This window comes from Acomys minous (genome assembly GCF_964271855.1).
Source record: "Acomys minous genome assembly, chromosome: 6".
Lineage (NCBI taxonomy): Eukaryota > Metazoa > Chordata > Mammalia > Rodentia > Muridae > Acomys > Acomys minous.
In genome coordinates, this window is record NC_140487.1 from 77,094,009 (window position 1) to 77,106,553 (window position 12,545).

The 12,545-nt window shown below is 47.0% G+C and overlaps 1 protein-coding gene across 6 annotated transcripts in view; it reads right to left on the bottom strand.

Moving 5' to 3' along the window:
• Positions 1 to 2,402: 2,402 nt before the first annotated feature.
• NRF1 (nuclear respiratory factor 1) overlaps positions 2,403 to 12,545 on the bottom strand; it is a 104,329-nt gene continuing 94,186 nt past the window's right edge. For 4 of the 6 annotated variants that reach the window (XM_084786356.1, XM_084786357.1, XM_084786355.1 and 1 more), the window contains one exon: positions 11,474 to 11,756. In XM_084786356.1, the coding sequence (XP_084642482.1) occupies positions 11,500 to 11,756 (257 nt within the window). In that variant the 3' untranslated portion in view covers positions 11,474 to 11,499. Of the gene's footprint in view, positions 4,001 to 11,473; positions 11,757 to 12,545 lie in introns of those variants that run through there. The other 2 variants (XM_084786359.1, XM_084786358.1) reach the window with 1 other exon arrangement.

Genomic DNA, 12,545 nt, shown 5'->3' on the forward strand with positions numbered 1-12,545 from the left:
CTGTGTGAGATTCAGGAACCAAACTCAGGTCACCTCACAAGCCTCCTCACAGGACCGTGCCAAGCTATTTACAGGGGTTGTGCTAGTATTCATGGATTTAACACAACAGACCCTTAGGTCAGATCTAATCAACAAGGAAGAGTTTGCTGTGCCTGCAGACCACATACTGAATTTCTTAAAAATTTACTTACCTTTATGTACATTGGTGTTTTGCCTACATGTATGTCTATGAGCATCAGGTCTTGGAGTTACAGACAGTTGTGAGCTGCCATGTGGGTGCTAGGATTTGAACCTGGGTCCTCTGGAAGAGCAATCAGTGCTCCCCCCCTCCCCCCACGACAGGCTTTCTTTGTTTAATAGGCCCTGGCTGTCCTGGAACACTCTTTATAAACCAGACTGGCCTCGAATTCAGAGATCTACCTGCCTCTGCCTCTGCCTCCCGAGTGCTGGGATTAAAGGTGCAATCAGTGGTCTTAACCAGTAATCACCTCCCTAGCCCTACATACTGAATTTTTATCTGCTAATAAAATCAGATTTTATATTAAAACCAATTTCCCCCCATTCACTGGCAATCTTGAAGGTAGCATGTGCTACCTGTCTTCGAGGTGACATTCTTTTTTTTTTTTTTTTGGGTTTTTCGAGACAGGGTTTCTCTGTGTAGCCTTGGCTGTCCTGGACTCACTTTGTAGACCAGGCTGGCCTCGAACTCACAGCGATCCGCCTGCCTCTGCCTCCCGAGTGCTGGGATTAAAGGCGTGCGCCACCACGCCCGGCCTCGAGGTGACATTCTGCTAACACTTAGGAGAGGCTGGCCGTCAGACAGCTAGCTGTCTGCCATCTGCCTGTCTCACGCCCGTCTCTGCCCCACGGCTTGTCTTCCCCACTCACCTGGCTTAGCTGGCCCCTAGCCAGTGGCTTCGGCAGAAGTGGAAGAGAAGCTCGCCACCATCCGAGCTGGGTGGAAGGCGCTGTCTGTCTGGGTCTGGCTAGTAGGAAGCATGCTGGACAGGCTGGTCAGGAGGTCTGCAGATAACCTGTGCTCTGGGCAGCTGGACCACTCCTTCCTCTGGCCCGTTCTCTCGGGAGAACATGGATTGGCAATGTATGCAAAAAGGGAGAGAAGCAGGCAGGGGACGTTACTGAGCCAGGGTCAAGCCTAAAGAAAAACCACAGTCTCCTCATGCCGCTCTAACCCTACCAGCAGGCGACGCACTGCAACATCTCCCAACAAAAATGGCAGAGAAAGGCCATTCAAGGGTGAGCTGAAGCACAGCTTGCACAAGAAGACACAGAGACTTTTGGGAAGGGCCCGGCTAAGATGCGGCAGGAGACAGCTGTGACCACGGCAGCTGCCACATTAACAGTGAGGTGTGTGGGTGTGTGAGGAACCAAGAAGTGAGGGCATAAGCAGCTAAGGGCTTGGACCTTTGGCACTGAGGGTATTTCCTGTATCAGTCACACTCACTAGGGAACCATAATCCACCTAGACTTCCGTCTGCCTCCCAAGTGCTGGTATTAAAGGCATGCGCCACCACATCTGGCTTCACCTAGACTTTTAATATGGTGTCAGATAAACACCCACATCAAATTCCACAGGAGAGCTCCAAACCATCTTGAGGCGTTCTCAAGTGCAACCGTTACAGAATACAATACAGAAAACAGGTAACCAGCTGAGTTGGCCTGGTGGAGTTCAATCAGCCCTGTGAGCCTGGACAGGTCCTTCTCCTCCTGGAGCCTTCTGCAGCCTCCTGGTGTGGTCCAGTGTAAAGACCTGACCTCTAGAGGCTGGAGAGATGGCTCAGTGGTTAAGAGCACTGCCTGTTCTTCCAAAGGACCCGGGTTCAATTCCCAGCACCCACGTGGCAGCTCACAACTGTCTGTAACTCCAAGATCTGACACCCCTACACTAATGCATATAAATTAAAAATTAAATAAAATATTAAAAAAAAAAGACCTGACCTCTAGCACATGTATTTTGTAAAGGACAATTGGCCACCCTCCTGCCCCCCCAAGAGTCCTGTAGCCCAAGAGGCCAAGGCTGCCACAGAGAGGGGCACTTCTTGTTGCCACATTGAAATTATTTATTGAATGAGGCAGTTTGACAGAACGGAGAACAACACAGAATCCATGCCCGGCTACTGGGGTCTTGATTTTTTCTCTTCTTGGCAATTCCTCAAACTATTGGGAGGTTATTTCACCACAAAGGAACAGGCCTCAAAGCCCCTGGACAGCTTCACAATATATGATAAAAATAATAATTAAAAAAACAACTGTAGACCCAGGACTTTATATGTAAATTTCCCGCTTCGCCCTTATTACGTACAGAAAAGAACATACAAAGAACATTGTATAGTTGTATATAAAACAATCAAATATAAGAATTGGAAACGTTTCTCAAAGGCTGAGCAAGACATGAAGAATCTTTTAATGTCTCATTAAAAAACAAAAAACAAAACAGCACATTAAATACACTATCACACACGTGGGAGGCCTGGGGAAGGAAGAGTTGTCCCTGTGTGCATGGAACGGAGATTTGGCTGTCAGGAAGTCAGGTGGAATGAGCCGAGGAGACTCGGGGCTTACGGCTGGAGAAGCACGGAAGCTCCCGGTGACAAAGACTGCTCACTGCAATCCACACTGCGAGCAGGACAGCTGTCCAGGCCTGGGCCGCCAGGGTGTGTCCTCAGAGTCCTGCCCTGGAGCGGCCCCGGCTGGCCCCTGGTCCTTCCTTAGGTGGCAGTCTCCTTGTTGAAACAGCTGTAGACTGCTGTAGAACATGGTTCCTGTGGGCAGGCGCACCCTGGTTCACGAAGTTTGCTCCCTCCTTCCCTTCTTGCTGTCCCATACTCTCCCCAGCCCTCTCTCTCTCTCTCTCTCACACACACACACACACAGAGGAACGCACACACGCACCTGCACACACAGCCCTGCATTCACACCCGCCTGCTCCTTAAGCATTCCTCAGACCCTTAACATTTCTGTTACCTTCAGTTCCTAACAGGGCTGGCCTCACAACCAGAGCAAATCTTTAATAGTCATGAGACTGAGGATTCCTGGGAAGGGAGGAGATGGGAGGCCGAGGGAAGATTTCTTGCCTCTGCCAGGAGCCTGCAGGGCATTTACCTGCCTGTGGCAAGGTCAGCACCTGGGCCAGCCTAAAGAGGGTCTCGGCTGGCAAAGCACGTGGTGACTGGACACTGTATGCACTTTCTGGACGGCACTGTGTCCTGGATCTTCCTTCCCTCGGCGTATCTAGCAGAGACTTCTAGGTGGCCACTGGGAGGCAGCTTTGGTGAAGGAAGTGGTCACCTCTGCCTGAGTTTGTCAGTAGCTCAATGCATGACCCTGCTATGAACGAAAACCAGGTGACTGTCTGGCCATGTACCTACCACCCACTAAACTGGGTGGGTTATTGTTTCCACAGTTCACCTCGATTTCATACAGTTAATTCCATGCGGGTTTCATACATATGTATGTATGTACATATATACTTTATACATATATGTAAATGTGTATGTCCATATGTACACATATACATATACTCACACTCACACATACACACATGTAAGTATACACACATTTCCACACAAAGACGTCCGGCCACAATTTGGCTTTTTGGGACAGTGAAGTCGGTGTCGTTTCTCACTCCACAGGATCCCAGAAGTGGTGCTTCTTAAAAAAATGTCATTCCAAAATCTGCTGTCTTTCTTCCTTCTTAAAAAAAAGGGTTACTAAAACTTGTCTTCCCAAGTCTTAATTCCATTTGATTGCACCTCTGCAAACATGTAAAAAAAATTGAAGTAGACTAGAAAATGATGCCATGATAGAGCTCCGTGTCACTGTTCCAATGTCACCACCTCCACAGCCTGGCCGTCCATGGTGACTGCGCTGTCCGATATCCTGGTGGTCACTGGGGCCATGGCCACCTGCACTGGCCCGTTGCCCTGGGCGAGGCTGGTTACCACAGTCTGGTACATGCTCACAGGGATCTGGACCAGGCCTGGAGAGACAAAGCAAGACTGTTGGTGGGGCCGTGCTCAGGGACCAGGTGCTGGCTGGGGCAACTGGCTCTGGTCCTGCAGGGGATCACTGTGTGCCAGGCCCAGGTCAGTGACTTACCTGCTTCCCAGGCACAAACAAGTCTCAACTTCTTTTCTTTTTCCTTTCTTTCTTTTTGTTAGAGACAAGGTCTTGCTATGTAGCCCAGGCTGGCCTTGAACTCTTGATCTTATTGCTTCAGCTTCCCAGGTGCTCAGATTATATGTGTGTCATGCATGGCACCTAGCAGTAAATCTCTTTTCTCACTTCATCTCTTTAAGACAGACTCTCAGAAATGAAGAGTGGAGATACTAGAAACCCACTTCCACAGAGGCCTGCGTGCCTCCATCTTTAGGAAGCACAGCCCATCGGTGTGGTCTCCCCGCACTGCTGGCCACCCCTGTTCCCAGCACAGACCACCTGCTCTGCTGCACTGCTTGCCTCTCAGTCCTCTCGCTGCCATGCTCAAGCTTCTATCAGTCTGAAAAGAAACAGCAACCAAACCCGAATTTCTGTCTTTTATCCCTCTTGTGTGGCCACTGGCCCATCTATGTCTTTTACTCCAGAGTCAAGTGTATAAAGGAAATAAACTGCTGGGCATGGTGACATATGCCTTTAATCCCAGCACTAGGGAGGCAGAGGCAGGCGGACTGCTTTGAGTTTGAGGCCAGCCTCCTCTACAAAGCAAGTCCAGGACAGCCAAGGCTACACAGAGAAACCTTGTCTCAAAAAACAAAAACAAGAAATAAACCAAATCAGCTCATCTGTCTTCTGAATTTAGAATCTCACAGACTGAAATTATTAAAGAAAAAAAAACACATATTTTAGAATTAACTAAAAAGCAACAACAAAACAAGCAACCACACCCCAACTATCTCCCAATACATTATTACTTAGAGCAGAACTACTGTATGAAGAAGGAAGAGCACCGTCTGCTCTTCCAGAGGACCTGGGTTCGATTCCTAGCACCCACATGGCAGCTCACAACTGTCTGTAACTCCAAGATCTGACACCCTCACACCGATGCACATAAGTTAAAAATTAAATTAAAAAAAAAAAAAAGAAAGTAGCATGGAGTCTGTCTCAGAGAAGGGTTACTCCATTTCCAGTTAACTTGGCCAAACAATCGTGTGCACTGGCCTCATCTTCCCATTGGAAGAAGAATTACATGAAGATGGAATGGTCTGACAGTCAGTAAAGTGGAAGCTGTAAACCCCCCTCCCAAAGGGACTCATGGCATGGGGGCCTGGATCCTCCAGGAAGATGGAGAAGGCTGGTATCAGAAATTTGTGGAAAGTTAATATTTAACATGGTTAGTAGGTGGGTACCCCAAACCCTCACATCCAGATCACCATTCAGCCCAAAGAACATACTTATAGTGAAATGAGGTGAGTGAAAGGCTGTTCTAACACTAACTGGCCCTAATGTCCATAAGCCAGCTAGCTCTGCCCCGTACAACCTGGGAAGCAGAATTCTGATGTGCCACATGTAAGGGGCACAGAGGTATACAAGGACAGGAAGGCAGCTTAGGGAGAAAACAAAACAAATGCTGTCAAAGTCTGCTATCCTCAAATTATTGTCTTAGAATGGGAATCCATCTAGATCTATACATAGCAAAATATATACAACAAAACAAACAACCTCACACACCTGTAGTGGGGCTCTGAGACAGGAGGATCATGTGAGCTCAGGAATTCCAGGCTAGCTTAGGTTATAACATGGGGCAGGGGGGTTCCATTTCAGAAATACAAAATGTAGAGCTGGGAGTATAGGTTAGTGGAAGAAGTTTCGTCTGGCATATAAGGGCATCTAAGTTCAAGTCCTATCACCACAAACAACAGCAGCCACCCAAACCAGCCAACCAGTCAGACCTCAAACCCCCACATTTGTGATGGGGTGTGTCTGTGATGCTACCTCTCAAGAGGCTACCACAGAAGAATGGTGAGCTGGAAACCAATCTGGTTTCGGCAGAGTGAGACCCTGTCCATAGAAACCACAGCAGCAACAACGAAAGCCCAGATGACTCCAAGATCCTACAGCCAACTAGAAAACAATGAGAGTAATTTAAAAATAAAAAGTGCAATAAATAAAGCACATTCCAAAGGTTACAAGATAACAGGGAAATTTCCCAGAGACTAGGAAAGATTACAAAGTAGGGAAATTTAGACACACTAGCAAACTTCTATTACTGAAGGAGTTTGGCACAGAAAAGTCCACTTGATGTGCTTGGCACAATGGACAGTAAGAGACCCAGACATCAGACACATCTCAGGGCACAAGGGAGACAGCTAAAAGCACAAATGATTCTAGAAAGGGTGAAATAAGGGTTGGGAAGTATATGCAAAAAACTATGTAAGAATAATAATGAAAGCTAGGTGTGGTGGCGCACGCCTTTAATCCCAGCACTTGGGGGCAGACAGGTGGATTTCTGTGAGTTCAAGGCCAGCCTGTTTACAAAGAGAATCCAGGATAACCAGGACTACAGGAGAAACCCTGTCTCGAAAAACAAAACAAAAAAAGTCACCATGGCAAATATAGAAGCTAAAATGATAGAGCCATGCCTTCAAGCATCCAAGAATCACTTTCAGCCTAGAATTCCTCCCCACCCCCACCCCAGACAGGGTTTCTCTGTGTAACAGCCCTGGTTGTCCTGGAACTCACTCTGTAAATGAAGACAGCCTTGAACTCAGAGAGATCTGACGGCCTCTGCCTCCAGAGTGCTGGAATTAAAGGTGTGAGCCACCATACCTGGCTCAGCCTAGAATTCTATACCTAGCTAAGATGATCTGTATGAACTGCATATAACACAACTTCAGCTATGACTCACAACTTCGGCTGCCCATCCATACTGCATACTTTCTCAGGAAGCTTGGAAAATGTGCCAGTATGGAGAAATCTCAGACAGCAGTCACATGGGCTGAGGACACCCTGACAGCAAGAATGGGAACAAGGGCCAGGGCTACGCCTGAGGCCAGGAGCCGCCAGAACTAGAGCTGGGCACAGCTGGTTCAATGCTCAAGCAGGTCTAGGAGTCTCAGGCCTGTCCTATCAGAGGGTCACCAGGTGGATGACAGAACAAGCTGAGAGGCAGCCTGAGCTACTCACACCTGAAAAAAAAGTAGATGTTGTCCTCTACTGTACTAGTAAAAATAAAAGCTATACAAAAAGACAAAAATGAAATGTACTAACACAATCGTTTTAGCAGTGAACAACTTTTATGTGGTTATAATACAAATGCAGATACTAAATCACAATTTGTGTGTGGGGGGATGTGGGATTCCAAATTTTAAATAGACAGCAGTTGAAGCATTGCAGTTACAGGGCACCATGGTACTTTTGCTTCTGTGCAGTCCATTTTCAAGTACCCAGACTGGCTATCTACCTATCCAGCAGCTCAACCCAAAGACTGACACAGAAGTGATCGAGAATTTGAGTCCTCCCTCATGCCCTCCAGATCTGTATGACTCTACGTGGCACCACCCTTGGGCTGGTCTGAGCAAGCTGTGACACTGCCAGAGGAGGCAAGCTGGAGGAGCACCAGGGAGTCTTACTTGAGACTAAAAATGAATTTGAAAAACAGACTTTAGGTAGTGCCTGGGAAACAGAGGAAGGCAGATCTCTGAGTTGGAGGTAAACTTATTCTACACAATGAGTTCCAGGCCAGCCTGGGCACATAGTGAGACCTTGTCTCAAAAGAAAAGAAGCCTATGACATCAGTTCAATTCCTGGGACCCACATGGTGGAGAGCAGCAACTCCCAAAACTTGTCTTCTGACCATCACACATACTTGGTGGTGTGTGTGTGTGTGTGTGTGTGTGTGTGTGTGTGTGTGTGTGTGTGTGTGTGTACCTGCCCAAGTGGGGTTAAGGAAATTAATGCAAAAGAAAATCTGATTTCAGTCTTACCTGTATGTGAGCATTTTGTAGGAGTCAGTTTTTGTCAATTTAATTTTAATGATAGTCATTTCTGAAATCCCACTTATAAAAGAGCATGATAACAAGACAAAGGCCGATCCTTTGAAATCCCACTTATATAAGAGCATGATAACAAGACAAAGGCCGATCATGGTGGCACATGCCTGTAATCCCAGCACTCTGTGAGGGCAGAGGCAGGTGGGTCTCTCTAAATTCAAGGCCAGCCTGGTCTACAAAGTGAGTCCAAGATAGTCAAGGCTATACATTGAAACCCTGTCTCAAAAAGCAACCAAACCAAACCAAATAAATAACCCGCCCCCAACAAAACAACCCCCTCCAAAATCCAAACCCAAACTCAAACAAAGGCAGGGGCAGTGCAGCCTCCCTGAGAGTCAGGGCTGAGGAGAGCTCTTGTCTGTGTGATGGGGAGAAGGTGACAAAGGATTGAGAAGGAACAGGAGGTGTGGCTTCAGGGTGGAAGTGGTCCAGCTTCTTCAAAACCACTGCAGCTACTGGCTTTTGAGCTCAATCAATTTGTTCCATTCACCCTTCCTTGCCGCAGGCTATGTTGCTTAGCCCTGTGGTTTCACACTTAGGTACCATAATGTTAATAGTTAATAATATACCCCAAATTCACAGCACAGTAGAGAGGCTTTGGCATGGTGTTCAAGGCTCTCATGGTTTGCTCTAGTCTATTTTCTTGTTCTGAGGCAGGGTCTCAATATAGAGCACAGGCTGGCTTTGAACTTTTCATCTTTCTGCAAGTGCTAGGAATACAGGCATGCACCTACTATGCTCTGGCCTATAGAGGCTGGGATGTACTTAAGCTAGGTGCTTGTGTGCACCATGACTTCTGTAGCAGCTGTTCTTGACTTGTTCTCTGTCCTCCAATGGTTTGGGTCCTCCTCCCTGGTAGCCCCGTTGCACTGTGCCTAGCCCTGCACAGAGGAACAGTCTTACACATCACTGTGTGCATGTCTTGTCTGCAACTCCACTGCAAATGCCTCAAGGGACCAAGCCTATAGCTAAGGCCCTACACGAGCAGGTGCTCAACAAGTTCTCCATACTCACAAACAGAAACTCAAATGTAAAATCTCTGCTAAGATGGCGGTTCAAACCCATAACCCCTGCAGCCAGAAGGGCTGCCGTAACTCCAAGGCCAGCCTGGGATAAAAAGTGAGACTTTTTCTCCAAAATAAAAACAAAGTAAAAGTAACACACTCAAGACCCAGCAAAATAAAACACTTTTTAAAAAAAGACTGCATTTTGTGTATTTCATATAACTCAGGGAAGGAGCCAATTTGCCCTCTACAAACTGAGTTATAAAATGACTTCCACACAAAGCTGTCTTCAAGGGGTTTAATTGTGACAGTTACTGCACATCTTAAAGAGAGAAATTCCACATGAAGATGGTCACTGCATAACCTCAAATGCCTCGAAATCCCAGCTCCACTCTTTCCTGCGTGCACACTGTTCAGTTTTCCACATCACCTTAAATAAGTGCATCACCATCTTCGTGTGGGGATTTTAAGACCTCTCTGTCTCATACACAAACACCCACGCAGGCATTTTGACATGGGATTAGAGTAAATCTCCTCAGTGTCTCTGACCTAGCAGCCTTTATGTCCACGGCACAGGGGAGGGACTGGAGGCTTTGAAGCCCAGCACGCACTAAGTCGGGCGGCTGCCCTTGGCTGGGATGATTAAATGCTGAGGCACAGTAATCAGGCTGGGGCTGCCCCTACATCTGCTCAGCTTGGCCCTGATTAGCCCTAATCTAGGGGCACATGCTAATCCAAGCCTGTATTCTGGGTCACTTCAATTGATTAAGCAACAGGAAGCCCTTTACGTTCTACTTTAAGGGCCTGAAGTTTCTTTTCCTTTTTAGGGAGACCCAGTACAGGTGTCGCAGCAAGACTCCTCCAAACACATGTGGCTGCATGTCCCTTGATTTGTGTTAGGACTCTGAGGAGGGATGCAGTATGGCATTTCCTCAGAAAAGAGCACTCCTCCAGCAGAACCCTGGATATACCAGGGAGGCGCAGGCTCACAATGTTCTAAAGACTTTAGTACTCCAAAATATCAAAGCCACAGAAATACTAAGAGTTTAGCAAATCCAAACTGCTTTAAATTCAAATTTTTATAATCATTTGTTTTGAGATAGGGTCTCACTGTCTAGCCCAGGCTAGCCTCAAACTCATGGCACTCTTTCTGCCTTGCTCAGCCTTCTGATTACAGATATGATGCCAGATGTAAAACATGTATCCAATCCAGCTCCTGGGGAATTCACAGAAACAGGTGGATTTTTGTGTTTGAGGCTAGTCTGTATGCAGAGCCAGTTCTAGGCCAGTCAGGGCCAAAAAAACAAAGCCCCCCCCCCAAAGTTTAGAAAACAAAACAAAACAAAAAAGGTCAGGCAAGACTTCAATAAGTAGTGTACACACACACACACACACACACACACACACACACACACACACACACACACTCAACAATACTCAGCAGCTACTGGGTGTGGTGGTGGATGCCTATAAAATGAGCACTTGGAAGGCAGAGGCAGGAGGATCTTCAGTTTGAGGCTAGCCTGGGTTACACAGGTGAGACCCTGTCTCAAAGTCAACCCCACCCTATCTCCCCAGCCAGGCAAGACAGGGCATGACTCAAGTCCTAGCACATAGCCTCCCTGAAGCTAGCCTTGTCAACATAGTAAGACCCTGTCTCAAAAACAGAACAAACAGGTGAACAGCCTGGCTCTCCTGTGTGCTGCACACATGACCCTCCCCAGCTCGGTTAGCTTATGAAGCTAGATGTCGGGGCTTTGGATCCGGAAGCCTTTCCATGCACCAAAGCACCATGGCCAGCAGGGCCAGCAAGGCAGAGGACTGTCCTGTCACAGCTCACTGCTCCCTTTCCAGGCTTCATGGCACACCATGGTCCACGTTTCCTCTTAAATGAGGCCCGACCCTGTTCTGTCTTAATTAAAAAAAAAAAATCTGTTGGGTATCATGTTGAGCATAAACGGTAGGGCCCAGCCCAGTCTTCCCTTCCCGCCTTACCTCAATACATGGCAATTACATCCTTCCCGCTCTCAGGTGCAGGCCTTTGAAGGCACCCTCACTTCATGTCCAATACAGTACCTAACCCTGTCAACTCTGCTTCCTTGGTTTTTGTAAAAAATAAATAAAAATGTTAAATTAATATTATTTATGCATATGTATGTGTCTGTGCAAATGAATGATTGGAGGCTGGAAGAGGCCGACAGGTCCCTTGGAGCTGGACTTACATACAGGCAGCTGAGAACTGCCACATGTAGGATTTCTGAATGGACAATGAGCACTCCTGGATGCTGAGGCAAGTCTCCAATCCCAAACTCTCCTTTCAAAAGCGAATGGGAACTCAACTTCTACTGTCTTATGTCAGTAATAAGTCCTCCCATCCAACTCTGTACCTTCAGTTTTCAGAAGCTTTAGTTAAAAATAAAACAAAATAAGCACCCACAAGTCAAAACCCAAAGCCATAAATATGTGCTAAAGTTAAAAGCTAAACTTTATTTCTTTTTCAGTTGCTGAGGCGAATTAAATTTGAAGAAGATAATATCTCCATCTTCAACAACGTAAGCTCTGCCTTGTTGTCTGTACTTTCCAGCAGCCTTAGCTGCATTTTCAGAACTTTCCTCTTTAAGATCTTCGTCTTTCATTACTTCCGCCATAATGAATCCCTTTCCAAAATCTGTATGAATCTTTCCTGCAGCCTGAGGAGCCGTCATGGCTTTCCTGATGGTCCATGCATGAACTTCATCTGGGCCTGCAGTGAGAAAGTATTCTAGTTGGAGTGCTGAAAAGCCAGCCTTAATGATCTTTGGTAAAGCACTGTCATGCTCATTTCCAGATACTTCTACATGTCCTCAGAACTTTAACCCAGGCTGGTCTCTCGATCCTGCTGCCACAGCTTCCCAAGTGCCGAGATTACCTGCTTAGGTTAGCTGACCTGAGCAAGCATAAACTCTTCCCACACGTTCCCTCCATCACAGCCATGCCTGTTTCCTCAGCACACCTAAGTACCACACACACTAGTTCATGCATATCTCCTTCCTAGATTCATCCTGCAGGTAGGCTGGACTCTTCTGAAAGCCCTGCTTTCGAGTAGTTCCTGGGTCTCTTTAGAAGTCTGCTACTTGAGCTGTTGAAAGGACCGTCACTGAATACTGAGCAACCTGAGCAGTGGCTGTCCAGTGGCTGGACGCACCATGACACACCTCATGTTCTTCATGACCTTTTTAGAAATTGGACTACATTCCTTCCAGCTTTGACCTGATGCCCTTTCCTTTGCTCCAGAGCAGAGCAGCTCTCTCCGCAGTGTCTTCAAGGTGCCGTAAGCAAATGCTTTGTGGAAATCTGGGGCTTTTCACAGGAGGGTTATCTTACTTCCATGAACGCATTCTTAGCCACAAAGGCCTGTATGAATTCTGTCATTGAATACCTGTGGGCCTTAGTTTCCTCACATGTAAAATGGCGATTACTAATCACACAAGAAAGCTGAACCAGGTATGTTGACATAGGAAACCTTTGGTATAGTGTCTGGCACACAGTAGGT